This window comes from Carassius gibelio, chromosome B7 (genome assembly GCF_023724105.1).
Source record: "Carassius gibelio isolate Cgi1373 ecotype wild population from Czech Republic chromosome B7, carGib1.2-hapl.c, whole genome shotgun sequence".
In the NCBI taxonomy this organism is placed as follows: domain Eukaryota; kingdom Metazoa; phylum Chordata; class Actinopteri; order Cypriniformes; family Cyprinidae; genus Carassius; species Carassius gibelio.
Genome location: NC_068402.1, coordinates 37223740 through 37238352, shown reverse-complemented (window position 1 = coordinate 37238352; position 14613 = coordinate 37223740). Strand labels below are relative to the sequence as shown.

Sequence of the window (14613 nt, the reverse complement as noted above, 5' to 3'; positions counted from 1 at the left end):
GCAACTCATGACCATTGCTCATGCACTTATAAACTATATCTTTTTTTTGTCTAATTACATTCAAACTGGTGATAACTGGTGCATTAGTTGTGGCAACTATAGCCTTTTCATTTAGGTTTATATTTATGCATTAAGCTGACATTTTTATCCAAAGTGACATAATAGAGAAACGACAGAAATTCATCAAAGAGCCAACAACAATCACAGTGTGCAATGCCAGGTTTATTAGAAAGCTGGATCAGCAAACAAGCTCAAACAGAGGAAAAAAGCAAAGCTCCAAGTGCCATTTATGATCATTTTAACCACAAGGTCTTGCAACTCTACTGTGCAATACAGGCAATGTGTGTCATATATTTGCCAATATCATGGGCTGCTATTAGGCATTTTACACTTAACAGATATTCTGTTCTTGTAATGGTCATAGAGTAGCTTGTGCACAAAAGAGCCATTAAAATAATGACATTAATTCTGATATACTCTCATATCTCTTTAATAATCTTCAAAATAAATTATATTCATGTGCATTTAAGTAACTAAATTCATACAGATAAAAGCATAATAATACAGTATATCAAACATCTTTAAGACATGGGATCACTACAATACAGATATGGTATACTGTCCTCAGCGGACATATGACAAGTTACTCCTTTGCAAAAAATCATCCTACATTCTCTGTAACGTTCCAGAAACATTCATTCTGAATGCAGATTTAAAGACAATTAAAAGTTTGTTAGATTTCCTTGCTACTGTTAAGTGTTGATAGACTTCAGTGTGCATATTTACAGGTCTTTTTGGTATAAAGTTTTAGATTGTTGGTAGATTGAAGCGCTAGCTGATTGACAGATCTGCAGTTAAAGCTCCTCGGCCATCTGTAGCAGGGAGTTAATGGCAGCATCCTTGTTGCCCTGTTGGGCCTCCAAAACGGTGCGGATCACCTCCTTGTCCAGGTTGGGGAACATGTCCTGAAGGGCTTTAAGGTCTTCTTCACCGCAGGGGGCGCTCTGTGACGTTACAGCAGGCACGACTGGCATTCCCATGGGCACCACACCTTGGTTATACATCCCAGGGACACCTACATTCACATTTGGACAAATTGTGTTTTGTTTTTATCATAAAAAGCAGTATTTAACTGTGCACAGGCAACCATTTTAGAGTTACTCTTCCAAACAGAACAGGCTTGCTTAATCATTTTAACCCTGGAAATCTGACATGAAATAATGACATATGAAAATCTTTTCATTTTTATTTTATATATATTATTATTATTATTATTATTGAAAGTTCATTGAACCTTTAGACACAAAGGTTTGCGTTTGTGTTTTTGTTGTTTTGTTTTAATCAGAGACTGAAACTAAGCACAATTATGCAATTTGGTGCAGATGCTGATCTTTATACTGACAAAAATTAAGATGAAATTTAGATAATTTGTGATGTAAATCAATGAGGCCTTTATAACAGTATAGCAGACGACCAACATAAAATGATATATCAGTTGTCACTCTGCAGTATATCTCCAAGAAAGTCTTAGTAAGATGATATATATATAAAAAAATAAAAAATACAAATAACTATAGGACAGAAAAAACTAAATAAACAAACTCATCACTGTACCCATTAAATTACTGAAAGAGTTGCTGCCTGCAGCAGAAGAACCACTTCTCAATATTATTAACTTACTGTTATCTTTAGGTCACATCCCAAAACCATTCAAGCTGGCGGTTATTAAGTCTCTAGTTTAACCTGTTAACTGTCACTCACGTTTTTGAAGATAGAGATGTATGTGCATGATACAAACCTAAATTTTTATAATTCATGACTGAAAACATTACATGGTAATGCAATGTCTTATTTTAAAATGGGTTTTGAAGGATGAATTTTGAGATTTTATGTTTTCAAGTGATATATAACTTCTGATGATTTCTAAAATGTGATAGAGAAAAAGGCAACGAGGAAGTCTTTTTTTTAAACAAAGGTCAAAGATCCTTTTGTAATGTAGATTTCTGAGGGTGCAGTCTTGTCATAAATTGATCTATTACTTTTCCTACATAATTTTTAACAAAAAATATTGGTAAAATATATATTTGGGAGTCTTAGACCTTTCCAATGATATATAGTTTGTCAAGATTAGATTAGATTTGATTGTAATATAGTATAGTCAACGTAAGTGTCCCGTATACGGGACGGGGTGACAATTAACAGGTTAAAAAAAACACAACTAGATCCTAATGATCTTGCAAATTACAGACAAATGTCAAATCTTCCGTTTATGTAAAAAATTTGCTCCTTCATTCAAAAAAAAAAAAAAAAAAAAAAGAACAAAAACATATCTATGAAGATTTTCAGTTTGGTTTCAGGGCCCAACATAGCACAGAAACTTCACGTTAAAATAAAAAATTACTTGCTTCTTACATCGGACCAAGGCTGCATATCGTTGCTAGTTTTACTTGATCTTGGTGCTGTTTTTGACACCATATATCATGATATACTAATAAATCGATTACAAAACTATAAGGGTATTGAAGGGCAGGCCTTATTCTACCTGTCCAATCGTTATCACTTTGTCTATTTAAATGGGGAATCATTTCAATTAACGCCTGTAAAGTATGGAGTCCCACAAGGATCTGTCCTGTCTGTGTTTTCAATATATATGTTGCACCTTTACAGTATTAGTTTCCATTGTTATGCTGATAATACTCAATTATATATTTCAACAAGACCAGATAAAACTGGTAAATTATCTAAGCTAAAAGAGTGTGTTAAAAATGTCAAAGATTGGATGACCAATAATTGTATACTATTAAATTCAGCTAAGGCAGAGATATTACTTATTGGACCAAAAAATAGTACACAGAATCTCTTAATTACAATTTGTATCTAAACCGATGTAATGTTACTTCCTCTACAGTACAAAAGTGGGGGTAACATTAGACAGCAACTTGTGTTTTGAAAATTATATTTCCCATGTAACAAAAACAGCATTCTTCTATCTTAGAAACTTCGCCAAACTGTGGTGTTTTGTTACTTGATTGTTAATGTTATCTGTTACTGATGCAGAAAAGCTAGTTCATGCATTCATGACCTCTAGACTGGACTATTGTAATGCACTTCTAGGTGGTTGTCCTGCATCTACAGGTAATTCAAAATTGCAGCGGCTAGAGTCCTTTCCAGGTCAAGAAAATATGATCATGTTACCCCAATTTTACAGTCTCTGCACTGGCTACCTATTAAGATCCGTATAAGTTACAAAATATTACTACTTATAAGGCCCTAAATGGTTTAGCTCCTGCGAACCTAACTAGCCTCATACCATGTTACAACCCATCAGTCTCCCTAAGGCTAGGATAGCAAAGTCCACTAAAGGAGGTATAGCTTTTTCACATTTGGCTCCCAAACTCTGGAATATCCTTCCTGATAAGGTTCAGACACACTCTTTCGGTTTAAATCTAGATTAAAAACACATCTCTTTCACCAAGCAATCAAATAATGCATCTCGTAATCTTGGACTGCAGTTATATCTGATAAAACGCACATTATTATTATTTTGCTTGTGTTGAAAAAATCAAAGTAAGTCCAAATTACCAATTACCAAATTTTGCTATAAGTTTGAATGCAACATATAATCTTTGCTTTTAATAGTGTTCACTGCCTGTCTGATTACGTTATTAACTAACTGCATGATTTCACTGTACATTTCTGCCACATGGACAATACCTTGACATAGTCACCACAGAGAAAATATTACTAAATAAAATGCAGAAACTTTACAGCAATTTGTATTATGAAAAGAACTACGCAAATAAACTTCAACTGAAAATACTTCGTTTTATGACAAAAAATCATAATGCACTGCAATAGAATTACAACTGAGAAATAAACCAATAAACGCTTCTCTAAAGCCTTATGATCATGTTTGATACTCGCATTTTAATTACATTTTTCCAAAAAATTATGCCTTGATTATAAAGGAAACCTGAGCTGCTGCAGTCCAATAAGTGTTTATCTTTAAATTACAATATCAAAGATATTCTTATGTTTACTTCAGAAATATCAAGGTTTCACAGCATAAAATACAAGCTGATGGTCAATGTTTGTACAATTACACTTTTACTTGCTAAAAAGTCCATCAGATGACAGAAAGCATGTAGTAGATTGTGTGAAACAGATGTTTCAGCAAAATTTTGATCATTTAAGCCTTAGAAATTTTTGAAACAAATATGATACAGTAGGGTTCAACATGATGAAGTGCCCTAAATACTTTCTGAAAATAAAGCAGTGGATGGTTTATTAATTATATCACAGTATTAAACAAACCTGCTATGGGCACATATCCAACGCCGTGTTGATAAACTGTAGGCATCAAAACCACAGGCTGCGGCTGCATCATCATTCCCGCAGGTATCGACTTTGACCAAAGAAAAAAGAGAGAGGAAAAAATATACATTTGATTAAACAAAAGTTGCCATGCTCTTCTTAGTTTTTTAAAGAAAGCATTTCTCTTGTAACATCTGGTCAAGACACGCTGTAACACTCAGTTCATGCACAGGAGTATTTTGTGAGTGAGGACTTACAGCGAAGGACATGACAAGATTAATCATGCCTTCTTTGTCATCCCCCTGTCTCCCGCTCAAGCTGTACCACTCGTCCACGACGGTTCCCTCTCGCAGGTTCTCTGGGATCGTCACGTGTGTCCAAGCGATGCGGTCATCCATGGAAAACGCCCTCTGTCCAGCAACACAGAACAATCAGCAGTTAAGATCGCCTACTGCAAGAAGAGTCACCTTCACATGCAGGATTTCAGGATATAAAAATTCATGATTTAAGATGTTGTTATTTTAATTTATATTTTTATATTTTGTGTTTTCAGCATTTTTTATGATGGCTGGATGCACTTTTTTTGTGCTTCAAACTCTTGACCCCCATTCACTGCCATTATAAAGCTTGGAAGGGCCAGGACTTTTTTAAACATAGCTCCAATAATATTCTTCAGAAAGAAGAAAGTCACATACACCTAGGATGGCCCAAGGGTAAATCACAGGGTCATTTTTGGGTGAACTATCCCTTTAACTATAGTAACCATTGCATGCCGTAATGGACTTTTTTCTTCCATACTATGTAAGTCAACGGCTACCAGAAACTCTTTGGTAATCAAAATTCTTCAAAATATCTTCCTTTGTGTTGACAGAAGAAATAAATTCATACAGTTTTGGAGAAACTTGAGGAACAGTAAATGAAGACAGTATTTATTTTTAGATGAATTGTTGCTTTGAAAAATGCATCAGTGTTGTCTTATTATAATTTGGTAAATGATATAACTATAATAAGAAGTTATTTGAGTCTGACCTCATCGAATATTTCCAGGTAGAAGGAGTCGACCCCGGGCGGGACAGTGCACTGGATGACTTTGTTCCAGCGAGGGTTCTTTGCTCCGTTGTGTGCGGTAGGAGTCTCATAGACGGCGTAGCCAAGTCGAATCCTGCAGTAAGGGTCCATGCGTGTCATCCCATAGTTCTTTGCAAGCTTCGCCTGTGAAAATAACAATTTAATTGGCCTTGTGACTTACAGACCATTGCATCTTTTAAATATCCAGTATACTTATTAAAAACTTAAAGTCACAGATGCACAAATACAACAATTGCAAAGAGACATTTATGGTGAAACTCAATGTTAAATGCCAAAATTTTGTCTTGTGCAACTGACTGAAATGCATTGCTCAAGCAATTGCATAATCATTGTTTCAAACACAGAAAGATGCCAGTGATGGAAATAACTTGTTATCATTATCATGTTACATCTTTTCACTTCACGAGATGTTAACTGATGGACTGGAGTGCTGTGGATTACTTGTGGATTATTGTGATGTTTTTATCATCTGTTTGGACTCTGATTCTGATGGCACCCATTCCCTGCAGAGCATCCACTGATGAGACACTGATGCAAACCTACATTACTCCAAATCTGATGAAGAAACAAACGTATCTACATCTGGGATGACCTGAGGGTGAGTACGTTTTCAATAAATCTTTGGAAGAATGAATAAAATTGTACCGAACAATGCCATTTTTGGTTACGCGATCAAACAGCGTAGAGTGAGAGGCGAACAGCAAACATGTCGGCAGATTGGAAGTGGAAACATTTAAAAGTGTCAGAGAGAGACACAAAAAGAAATACAAAAATGGAAAATTTGCTGCTCAAAGTGTTTAGTTTTTGTTTAATTTGGCTGATTTTAATTTGTGCAATGGTGAAAAAACATGAAGAAAAAAAAAAAAAACAGAAAAAACGACAACCCTGTTCGGTATTCATCTTTCAGCCTTTGGCCCAGTGATTCATTTTGTTCACTTTCAGCCAATAATTTTCATTTCAACGCATACCTAGTAAATTATTGTTCTTTGAAATGTAACAAACTGGGTTTTACAAACTGAAAATATTCCCCTAAAGTACAAATACTTAAAAAATGTGAATTCAGAACAGCAGTGTAATTCTGACTGTCCACCATTAAAACAGCACTGCAGACGCACCTGGACCACGGTGATGCTGAGGCGGCCAGCTGTTGCTAGAGATCCTCCGTACTGCAGCTGTCGGGCCGCCTGGGCGTCTAACTGCACCTGCTGCTGCTGCTGCGTCGGGGTGATTCTCAGGAAATCCTGAGGCAGCTCACCAATGTAGACCTAAACACACAATAACAACAGCTTCTGATTCTGTGCACTGAGTTACAGGAGTTACCGTTTTAGTGCATGTGCCTTTAAATGCAAATGAGCTCTGCTGACTCCGCCCCACTCTTCAGAGCTGCTCTCTGAAATACTCTTAACTTCAGCTGCATTCATCGTGAAACTTGCTATTTAGCACATTATTAGGAGATTCGATTTGCAAAGATTTGTTTAAAGAACCTTAAACTCACTTCATCTGGAAGTGAAGCTGGATCATGAACGATTCGCATGAAGATAGACGCATTTATGTAGATTGGGGCGCGTTCCCTTCAAAACAAATGTCCACTGCGTCTTCAGCAGCTCAGATGTCAGGAGTAAATGATGACTGCTATGTTCACTATTACATCTGCTCCAGCGGTGAAACAGTGTTGGACTGATGACTCACTGAGGGCGGGTCTAAGGTAAGACACCAGTCCAGTCTGTGCTGAGACACTACTGTCAATCAAACTATTGTGGGAGGGGCCTGTCTGTGTGACTGCATCTGAGATCAGCTCAGTTTGAGAAAGGGGAAATGATTCATGAGAAAACACTGGGTGGATCTTTATACTTGAAGTATGGCTGTGTACACACACTGCCAACACTTCGAACACTTTCGCAACCAATGACCCCTTTAAGACATCTCTTGCTTCTTTTAACAAAGGAAAGAATGAGTCTTTTAATAATTCTCAAAAGGATTCAACTTAAGTTTTATTTCTACTGAACAAATCTTCATCATCCGGGTGATGCGTCTTTTTCTAACAGACATTTATAATGATGCAACTTTAACCTACAATATTTTCCTGTGGTATCAGCAAACCTATACTTCTCATAGCAAATGCTTCCAAAGAGAAAAAAGGCAAGGGAACAATTACAAAAGCAAATATATATATATATATATATATAAATTCCACATATATATATATATATATATATATATATATATATATATAATTACATTATGCAATTCAGAAAGAGATTTTTTGCAAGATTTTTCAACATCCAAATTAAATTGTTTAATAACTGCTTAACAGTATTTGAAAATTTAAAGAAAAGAACAAAGTATTTGTTGGTTATTGTCTGTTTTCTATTTCTTATTCTATCTAAAGATGACAAAAACACTGTTCAACATTGTACATTTTTATTCAATACACAATATGTTACTGTATTGATGTGGACTGGAAGTGTCCGTGATTACGTCATGCGCTACAACCCGCGTGCTAAATCACGAGCCCGATGCGCGTAACATGACAACACCATTCATTCACAACACATCACATCTAAATCACTAACGTACGGTCAAAAATAACGTTCGAATGATTGATGAAATAAACGACTGTTTGGTTACTACTTAGACACAAACAGGCTTTTAAAACATGACATTAAATCACATTTGTTAACGTTTCGTTGTCACATCGTGACGATCTACCTGCTGTAACGTTACATTTCTCGACGTTTCTGCAGCACTCAAGAACTGGCTAACGTAACGTTACATACTTATTTAGTCTGTCTCGTTGTGATGTTTAGACGCCAGTTGAGTTGTAACATCTATATATGCATATTGGTAATGTTAATTCTGTAGTGCGCAACTTCCGATGTGTGTTGTTTATATTGGGAAAATCCTTCTTTTACTGCTCGAGCAAGCTAGCATTTTGCGTACGGTAACGTAAATGTGTATTTAAAAGTCAAGTCTTACCTGTCCCCGTTGCGTGCTAACTGTTGTTGCCATTTCGAGGTTATTAGATAACGGACGACGCCTGTCTTATTTTCAAAATAAGAAAAATGTAATAATAGTTACGTCAGAATGTGGTGATAAACAACGAAATGCATCAGGAAGCCCACTAGCGGAAAATAACGACCACCCTATCAGGCCCCGCCCCTTTCCGAACTTCAGAATAAAAGTCCCCTCGGTCTAGCAGTACAGAATCCCTGTAGCCTAATAATTGTCAATCTGCACCTTTCCATAGCCAGAAAATAATATATTTTTAATGGTGATAATTAATATAAGCAAAGGATAACTAGGAAAATAAATATACAAATTAACAAAAAAATATATATATATTTTTTCATAACCCCAACTTCAGTAAATGTAGTTTGTGGTTGCACACAATCTAAACACTAAAGGAATGCTAAATAATATTTTAGGAGAAGCTACACAGTTTTCTTTTCTCGTAACAATAAAGTTATTAAAGTAAACACAATTGGCATTTCCATCGTCCTCATTTGTATGTCGCTTTGGATGAAAGTGTCTGTTAAATGACAAAATGTAAATGCAGAACATTTTTATTTCAATTTTATACATACATCTTTGAAAGACAACTGGTAGCATACTATTAATTTCTTGTGATTTTGTCTAATTTAAGAAGAAAAAGATCTAATTTGAGGTAAATAAATTAAAATAAGTAAATGTTTCATGCATGAATGCAAATAGAAACAACACCCCAGCTTATAATGATAATGCCTTTTAAAAGGGGTGATACTGACAGATATCTCAGGAATAATCTCCCTGTTTTGTTCTGTTGTAATAACAATGCAGTGCCTATGGTACTACGGTAGATCGTCTCGAGAGAAAGGAGGAGTTGAACATTAAAAACACTTCCTGCTTCAATGTGCGTTGCAAGCAAATGTCTGATGTCCAGGAAGGTGAGACTCAAACAAACAGATTTGTAAAGATTCTGTCATTTTTTAACGTTACAAACATAACATTTTAAATTATTTTATTACTACTGTTTAAGTACGAGACTTAATGTATGGTTAAGCATCCTAGACGCTCTCTTACTGTTTGTTGTTGTTTTTATTAACTTGGTTATTTATTCCAGCGTCTATAAACGGTAGTAAGATAATAATGTGATTGTTTCCGCTTGTAGTTTATCGTGAAGTTCGATTATATGCACTTTTATGATTGTGTACAAAGGTGAGGATGTCACTTTAAGAAATCCATGGCAGTAGTTGAACTCGCCGGCTATCGTTTTACTCAACATGGCTAGTGCAGAGCACCACAGATGTCATTGGTGCTGTTGTTGTAACATGACTAACGTGTATTTGCATTGTTCCTCTTCCTTTATTCTTGAACCATGAACAGGTCCCTACTCAAGCGCTCCAGAATATTAAGAATGGCTCTCTTGGACTCCACTCAGTCGGAAAAAGACGAGTCCTTTATCCTGAGAGCGACTAAGATCGCTGCGGTTGTGGCTCTTTACTGGTTCATCTCGATTTCTATGGTTTTCCTGAACAACTACCTGTTAGAAAACAAGGATCTGGACGCGCCTATCTTCATCACTTTTTTCCAGTGTATCGTTAGCGTTGGACTGTGTTGGATCTTGAACTTTCTCTCTAAATTATGTCCTGGATTCGTGGATTTCCCGTCTTTAAAATTTGATTTTAGAGTGTCCAGAGAGATTCTGCCGCTGACCATCGTGTTCATCGGCATGATCACATTCAACAACTTGTGCCTGAAATACGTGGGAGTTGCCTTCTACACCGTTGGTCGGTCGCTTTCCACGGTTTTTAACGTTGCTCTGTCATACGCGGTTCTGAAGCAAACCACGTCATTCTACGCGGTGCTGTGTTGCGGAGTCATTCTTGGTGAGTACCAGCCTCTTAAAGTGACAGTACACGACAAAATAATAATAATAATAATAATTCTGTTATCATTTACTGCCCCTCATGTTGTCCCAAACCCATACAAGTTTCTATTCTCTGCTGAACACACACACACAAATATATTTTGAAGAACCTTGGTAACCAAACAGTTGACGGTAGCCATTGACTTCCATAGTATAGAAAAAATACTATGGAAGTTAATGGCTACCATCAGCTCGTGTCCAACAAGTTTCAAAATATCTTCTTTTGCGTTTAGCACAAGCCAGGTTTCCATCCTAAGTTGCAAATTTAACTTGTATGCAAAATTGAATAATTGCATAAAACATTTGCAAATAAGCACCGTTTCCACCAACAAGTCAGATAGAACCAAATCAGCATTTCCTTATAAACTGACACTAAGTGTCAATAAGAAAATTTGCAAATGTAATAAATTACTTGCGCTTCAAGTGAGCAGACGAAACAAAATAAATGCGGTCTTTCGGTCCTAAAAATGTTTTTGCAGAGAAATTAAGGGATTCCTTTCGAAATGTGGTGTTTCCATCATTTGTTTCTGATGTGATATTTAAAATGTGCATAAAAAGAGGGTGATGGAAACAGCTACAGGGACACACGTCATTCTCCCCAACTTCCTTAAATAAGTAAATAAATAATTAAAAAATTTCAGAGTAGATGTCACAGTTTCGTCACTCGCAGTTGCGCAAGTTTAAAAAAACACTGGAGAAAGGTGGAGGGAAACAGGTAAAATCCATTAAAAATAGAAAAAAAATTGCCTTTTGATGTCAGGATCTGGATGCAGATAATTTTTGTAGAATCAAAGATGCCATTTGAAGCTGAACGTCAACATTTAAACAGACAGACTATGGATGAAAACTGCTATGATTAATTTTAATGCATAAATTTTATTTAAACAGTAGGTCTACATAATATTCCCATATGCTGTTCATAGGGCACATATTGCATTATCCCTGCAGTTACAGCATGGAATATTATTTAAACCTACTATTAACATTTTACATAACATGTATTTCTTTGATCTCACAATTCAGATTTTTTTTTTCTTGCATTTGCAAAATTATGAACCAAACAGTTGACGGTAGCCATGAACTTCCATTGTAAAGAAAAAATACTATGGAAGTTAATGGCTACCGTCAGCTTGTGTCCAACATTTTTTCAGAATTTTCTTCTTTTGTGTTTAGCAAAAGTAAGAAATTCATACAAGCCAGGTTTCCATCCTAAATTGCGAATTTAAGTTCGCAACTTAAGTTTATGAAGTTCGGACTTTATAACTTGATTTAACTCAATTGTGAGTTTGTCAATTCTGAGGGAAGAAAAGCCAGAAGTGTGGGAGTCAACCTCTTGATTCTGAGCCGAGGGGAAAAGAGAGAATGACGAGGTGTTTTTTTGCGAGATATAATCTCTGAATTACGGGAATAAAGTCAGAATTTAGAAAAACAAACTTTTTTTGAAATCTTTTATTTCATGGCTTCTTAGACTTGCTGCTTGAAAATGCAAATTTTCTGCCACTCAAATTCGAAAAATTGACCTTTTTGATTAATTTAGTGGTCACGTATAAGCTTACTAAATGGGTTGTATGTTTTAGGGGTAGGTTCAGGCAACTAGTACGTGTGCATGCGGAACTGGGCTGTAAAAATAATGTCTTATCTTTATAGTTATGGTGCTTGACGTGAATGGGCCGTAAAAGACAGAAACCAGCTTTTAAACCTAGTTAATAATAAGAATACATGAATTCATGAGCTATGAAGATCCCATTCATCAACACAATGGAGTCCGCTACAAAAGAGTTACACTGACTATCTATGCTTTGTTTCGTAATGCCTCCAGGTGGATTCTGGCTGGGTGTGGACCAAGAATCTGTGGCAGGTTCCCTTTCTTGGACGGGTGTTGTTTTCGGCGTCGTTGCCAGTCTTTGTGTATCTCTCAATGCCATCTACACCAAAAAAGTGATGCCGGTGGTGGATGGAAACATCTGGAAGCTCTCCTACTACAACAACCTCAATGCCATTGTACTTTTTATTCCACTTATTGCCTTTTCTGGCGAACTGAAAAGCGTGTTGGAGTTTAACCGACTGACACATTTACATTTTTGGGGCATGATGATTGTGGGTGGAATCTTTGGCTTTGCCATTGGTTACGTGACAGGACTTCAGATCAAGTTCACCAGTCCATTGACTCACAATGTGTCCGGCACAGCCAAATCCTGCGCACAGACCGTGTTGGCGGTGGTCCACTTGGGCTCCAGTAAGAGTAATCTCTGGTGGACAAGCAATATGATGGTGCTGGTGGGATCCTTCGCCTACACCTGGGTCAAAGGACTCGAGATGAAGAAAGTTCAAGTGCCTCCGGAAACAGAGAACACAAGCAGTCTGAAAAGTAAAGATGATTCTATGGTGTGAAAACTGTTTTTGGAGTAACTTTCTTGTAGAGACTGTCTGTTCAGCACATCTGTATATACATAGGTGTATTTATATGGGCATTTGAATGTCTGATGTTACTTTGTAAGATACAGGATAATTATTAAAACCTGCTTAACAAAACTTTACTTGTTTAATAACACCACATTTTGATATTTCATTACTTTGACCCAGAATTAATTGTCAAAGTTGTTGCAAAGACTCATCTCGTCTAAGGAGGATACATTCATGTGTCTCTATTCAGATGTGGTGCAACCAGATTGTGTTTCAGATTGAAAGACAAAGAGACAGAACGAGATTAACCAGTTTATGGTGGAACGGACCGGAGTTTAAGGTCATTTTTCCACCAATCATTTTGCCTCAGGGAAGTACATGTAGCTTGAGTTGTAATACATTGTTTGTGATCCTGTTATAGGATACTGGAACTCAAATTCCAGCTAATGTGTGCTGATATAGAGTATAAATGGTGTCACATGAGGAAATACTTTCATTGCCAAACCAAACTTATATAAAAGCCATGATTGCTAGTTTAATATTTATCTAATGTGTACTGCAGGAGTGTCTGAACCTGTTCCTCTAGGGCCATTTTTCAGCAGAGTTTAGCTCCAGCCTTTAATTAAACACACCTTAACCAGCTAATCAAGATCTTCAGGATCACTAGAAACCCAAAACCAAAGATCCTGCAAACTGGAAGTCTTTGATGCTGCTGTCAGACAGACCACGGTAAAATGTTGACTGCAATAAAAGATTTCCTGATTTTTGTCCATTTAACATCATCATTAGCATCATACCATTTGAAAAGAACATGCAAATAATAAAATGTGTAACATTATAAGGAATACATACCCAGAAAAACGTCACCTGTTGTTCATTACAGAAGGCTGAGCTGCTAACACCAGTGTTAATTCCTGTTCCAGGTCCAGTCTGCAGATTCACAATAGTGTTCATGCAAACATGCCAGTGCTAGTTTAGTATTTGAAGTAGAATAATAATAATAAGGTTTTTATTATTATATATTTATATAAAATTATTCAAATTTTGTTGTGCTTTTGTATTAGGATTTGTTTTTTAAAATATTAAAATGTATAGTTAATTTATTTCATGTCAGTTTTAGTTTTTATTACTAGTGTTGAAAATTATTATATATTATAAATTTTTTAGTAATTATATATTTTTTTAATTGAAACTTTTTTCTTTTTTTTTACATCAGCTCAATGCAACTGCTCATTAAAACTCTAAATCATTATTTCAGGTCATTAACATTTTGATCGAACAGAAAACTGATATCTGTGTGTAATACATGCGTGTGTCGTTTAGTTTGTTTATAATTTACATCAGTCTCGAGGCTGTCACGTGACTCGCAGGTGTCGCTGTTGTTGAGTATCACATCAGAAAAAAAGGAAGGAACTACACACTGTTTAATCGCATATGTTATTATCATGTTCATTTAAACTGTTTGTAGCTTACTGTGGATTATTTTCTGTATTGTTTTCCTACAGTACTAGAGAGAACAGAGAAACAGACAGTGATGGCCTAGATACTTTCATATATAATATTTTCGCGTAGCTGTCTGCAGTCCGGCAGCGGTAACCACAAATCAACCATGGTTTTGCTGCACTATGGTATTTGTAGTAAAACTGTGGTTAAACAAACGGTAAAAAAAAAAAAAAACCTTGGTTACTACTTTTACTACAGTAAAACCATGGTTAATTTTAGTAAGGGTGGCTATTTATAGGCTAGGTAGCTAGGCTATTTCTTCTATTTCATTAACTTAAACCCTTATTAAAGTAAGCATAACCATGTTTTTATTCAATAGTAAAATAGTAATAACCATGTTTATTATTTTTTTTATTTTTTTTCGTAATGACTACTATTTGTATAATCATACTTTTACT

The 14613-nt window shown here is 35.9% G+C and overlaps 2 protein-coding genes across 4 annotated transcripts; one reads left to right on the top strand and one right to left on the bottom strand.

Annotated features, from left to right (window-relative positions):
* Positions 1-204: 204 nt before the first annotated feature.
* tollip (toll interacting protein) lies at positions 205-8568 on the bottom strand. Of its 2 annotated transcripts, none has more exons than XM_052560676.1 (6): positions 8380-8568; positions 6519-6668; positions 5344-5526; positions 4572-4724; positions 4315-4405; positions 205-1075 (listed from the first exon to the last, which is right to left on the bottom strand). In XM_052560676.1, exons 1-6 carry the CDS (start codon positions 8410-8412, stop codon positions 855-857), a joined length of 831 nt encoding a protein of 276 aa, XP_052416636.1. In that variant the 5' UTR covers positions 8413-8568; the 3' UTR covers positions 205-854. The 2 variants fall into 2 exon arrangements, with proteins under 2 accessions (XP_052416636.1, XP_052416635.1); XM_052560675.1 differs by lacking the exon at positions 8380-8568 and adding an exon at positions 6899-7191.
* Positions 8569-9219: 651 nt separating this feature from the next.
* slc35c1 (solute carrier family 35 member C1) lies at positions 9220-12841 on the top strand. Of its 2 annotated transcripts, XM_052560674.1 has the most exons (3): positions 9220-9326; positions 9766-10268; positions 12129-12841. In XM_052560674.1, the coding sequence occupies exons 2-3, from the start codon at positions 9797-9799 to the stop codon at positions 12698-12700; spliced, it is 1044 nt and encodes a 347-aa protein (XP_052416634.1). In that variant the 5' UTR covers positions 9220-9326; positions 9766-9796; the 3' UTR covers positions 12701-12841. The 2 variants fall into 2 exon arrangements, with proteins under 2 accessions (XP_052416634.1, XP_052416633.1); XM_052560673.1 differs by lacking the exon at positions 9220-9326 and having other exon boundaries at positions 9758-10268.
* Positions 12842-14613: the final 1772 nt, after the last annotated feature.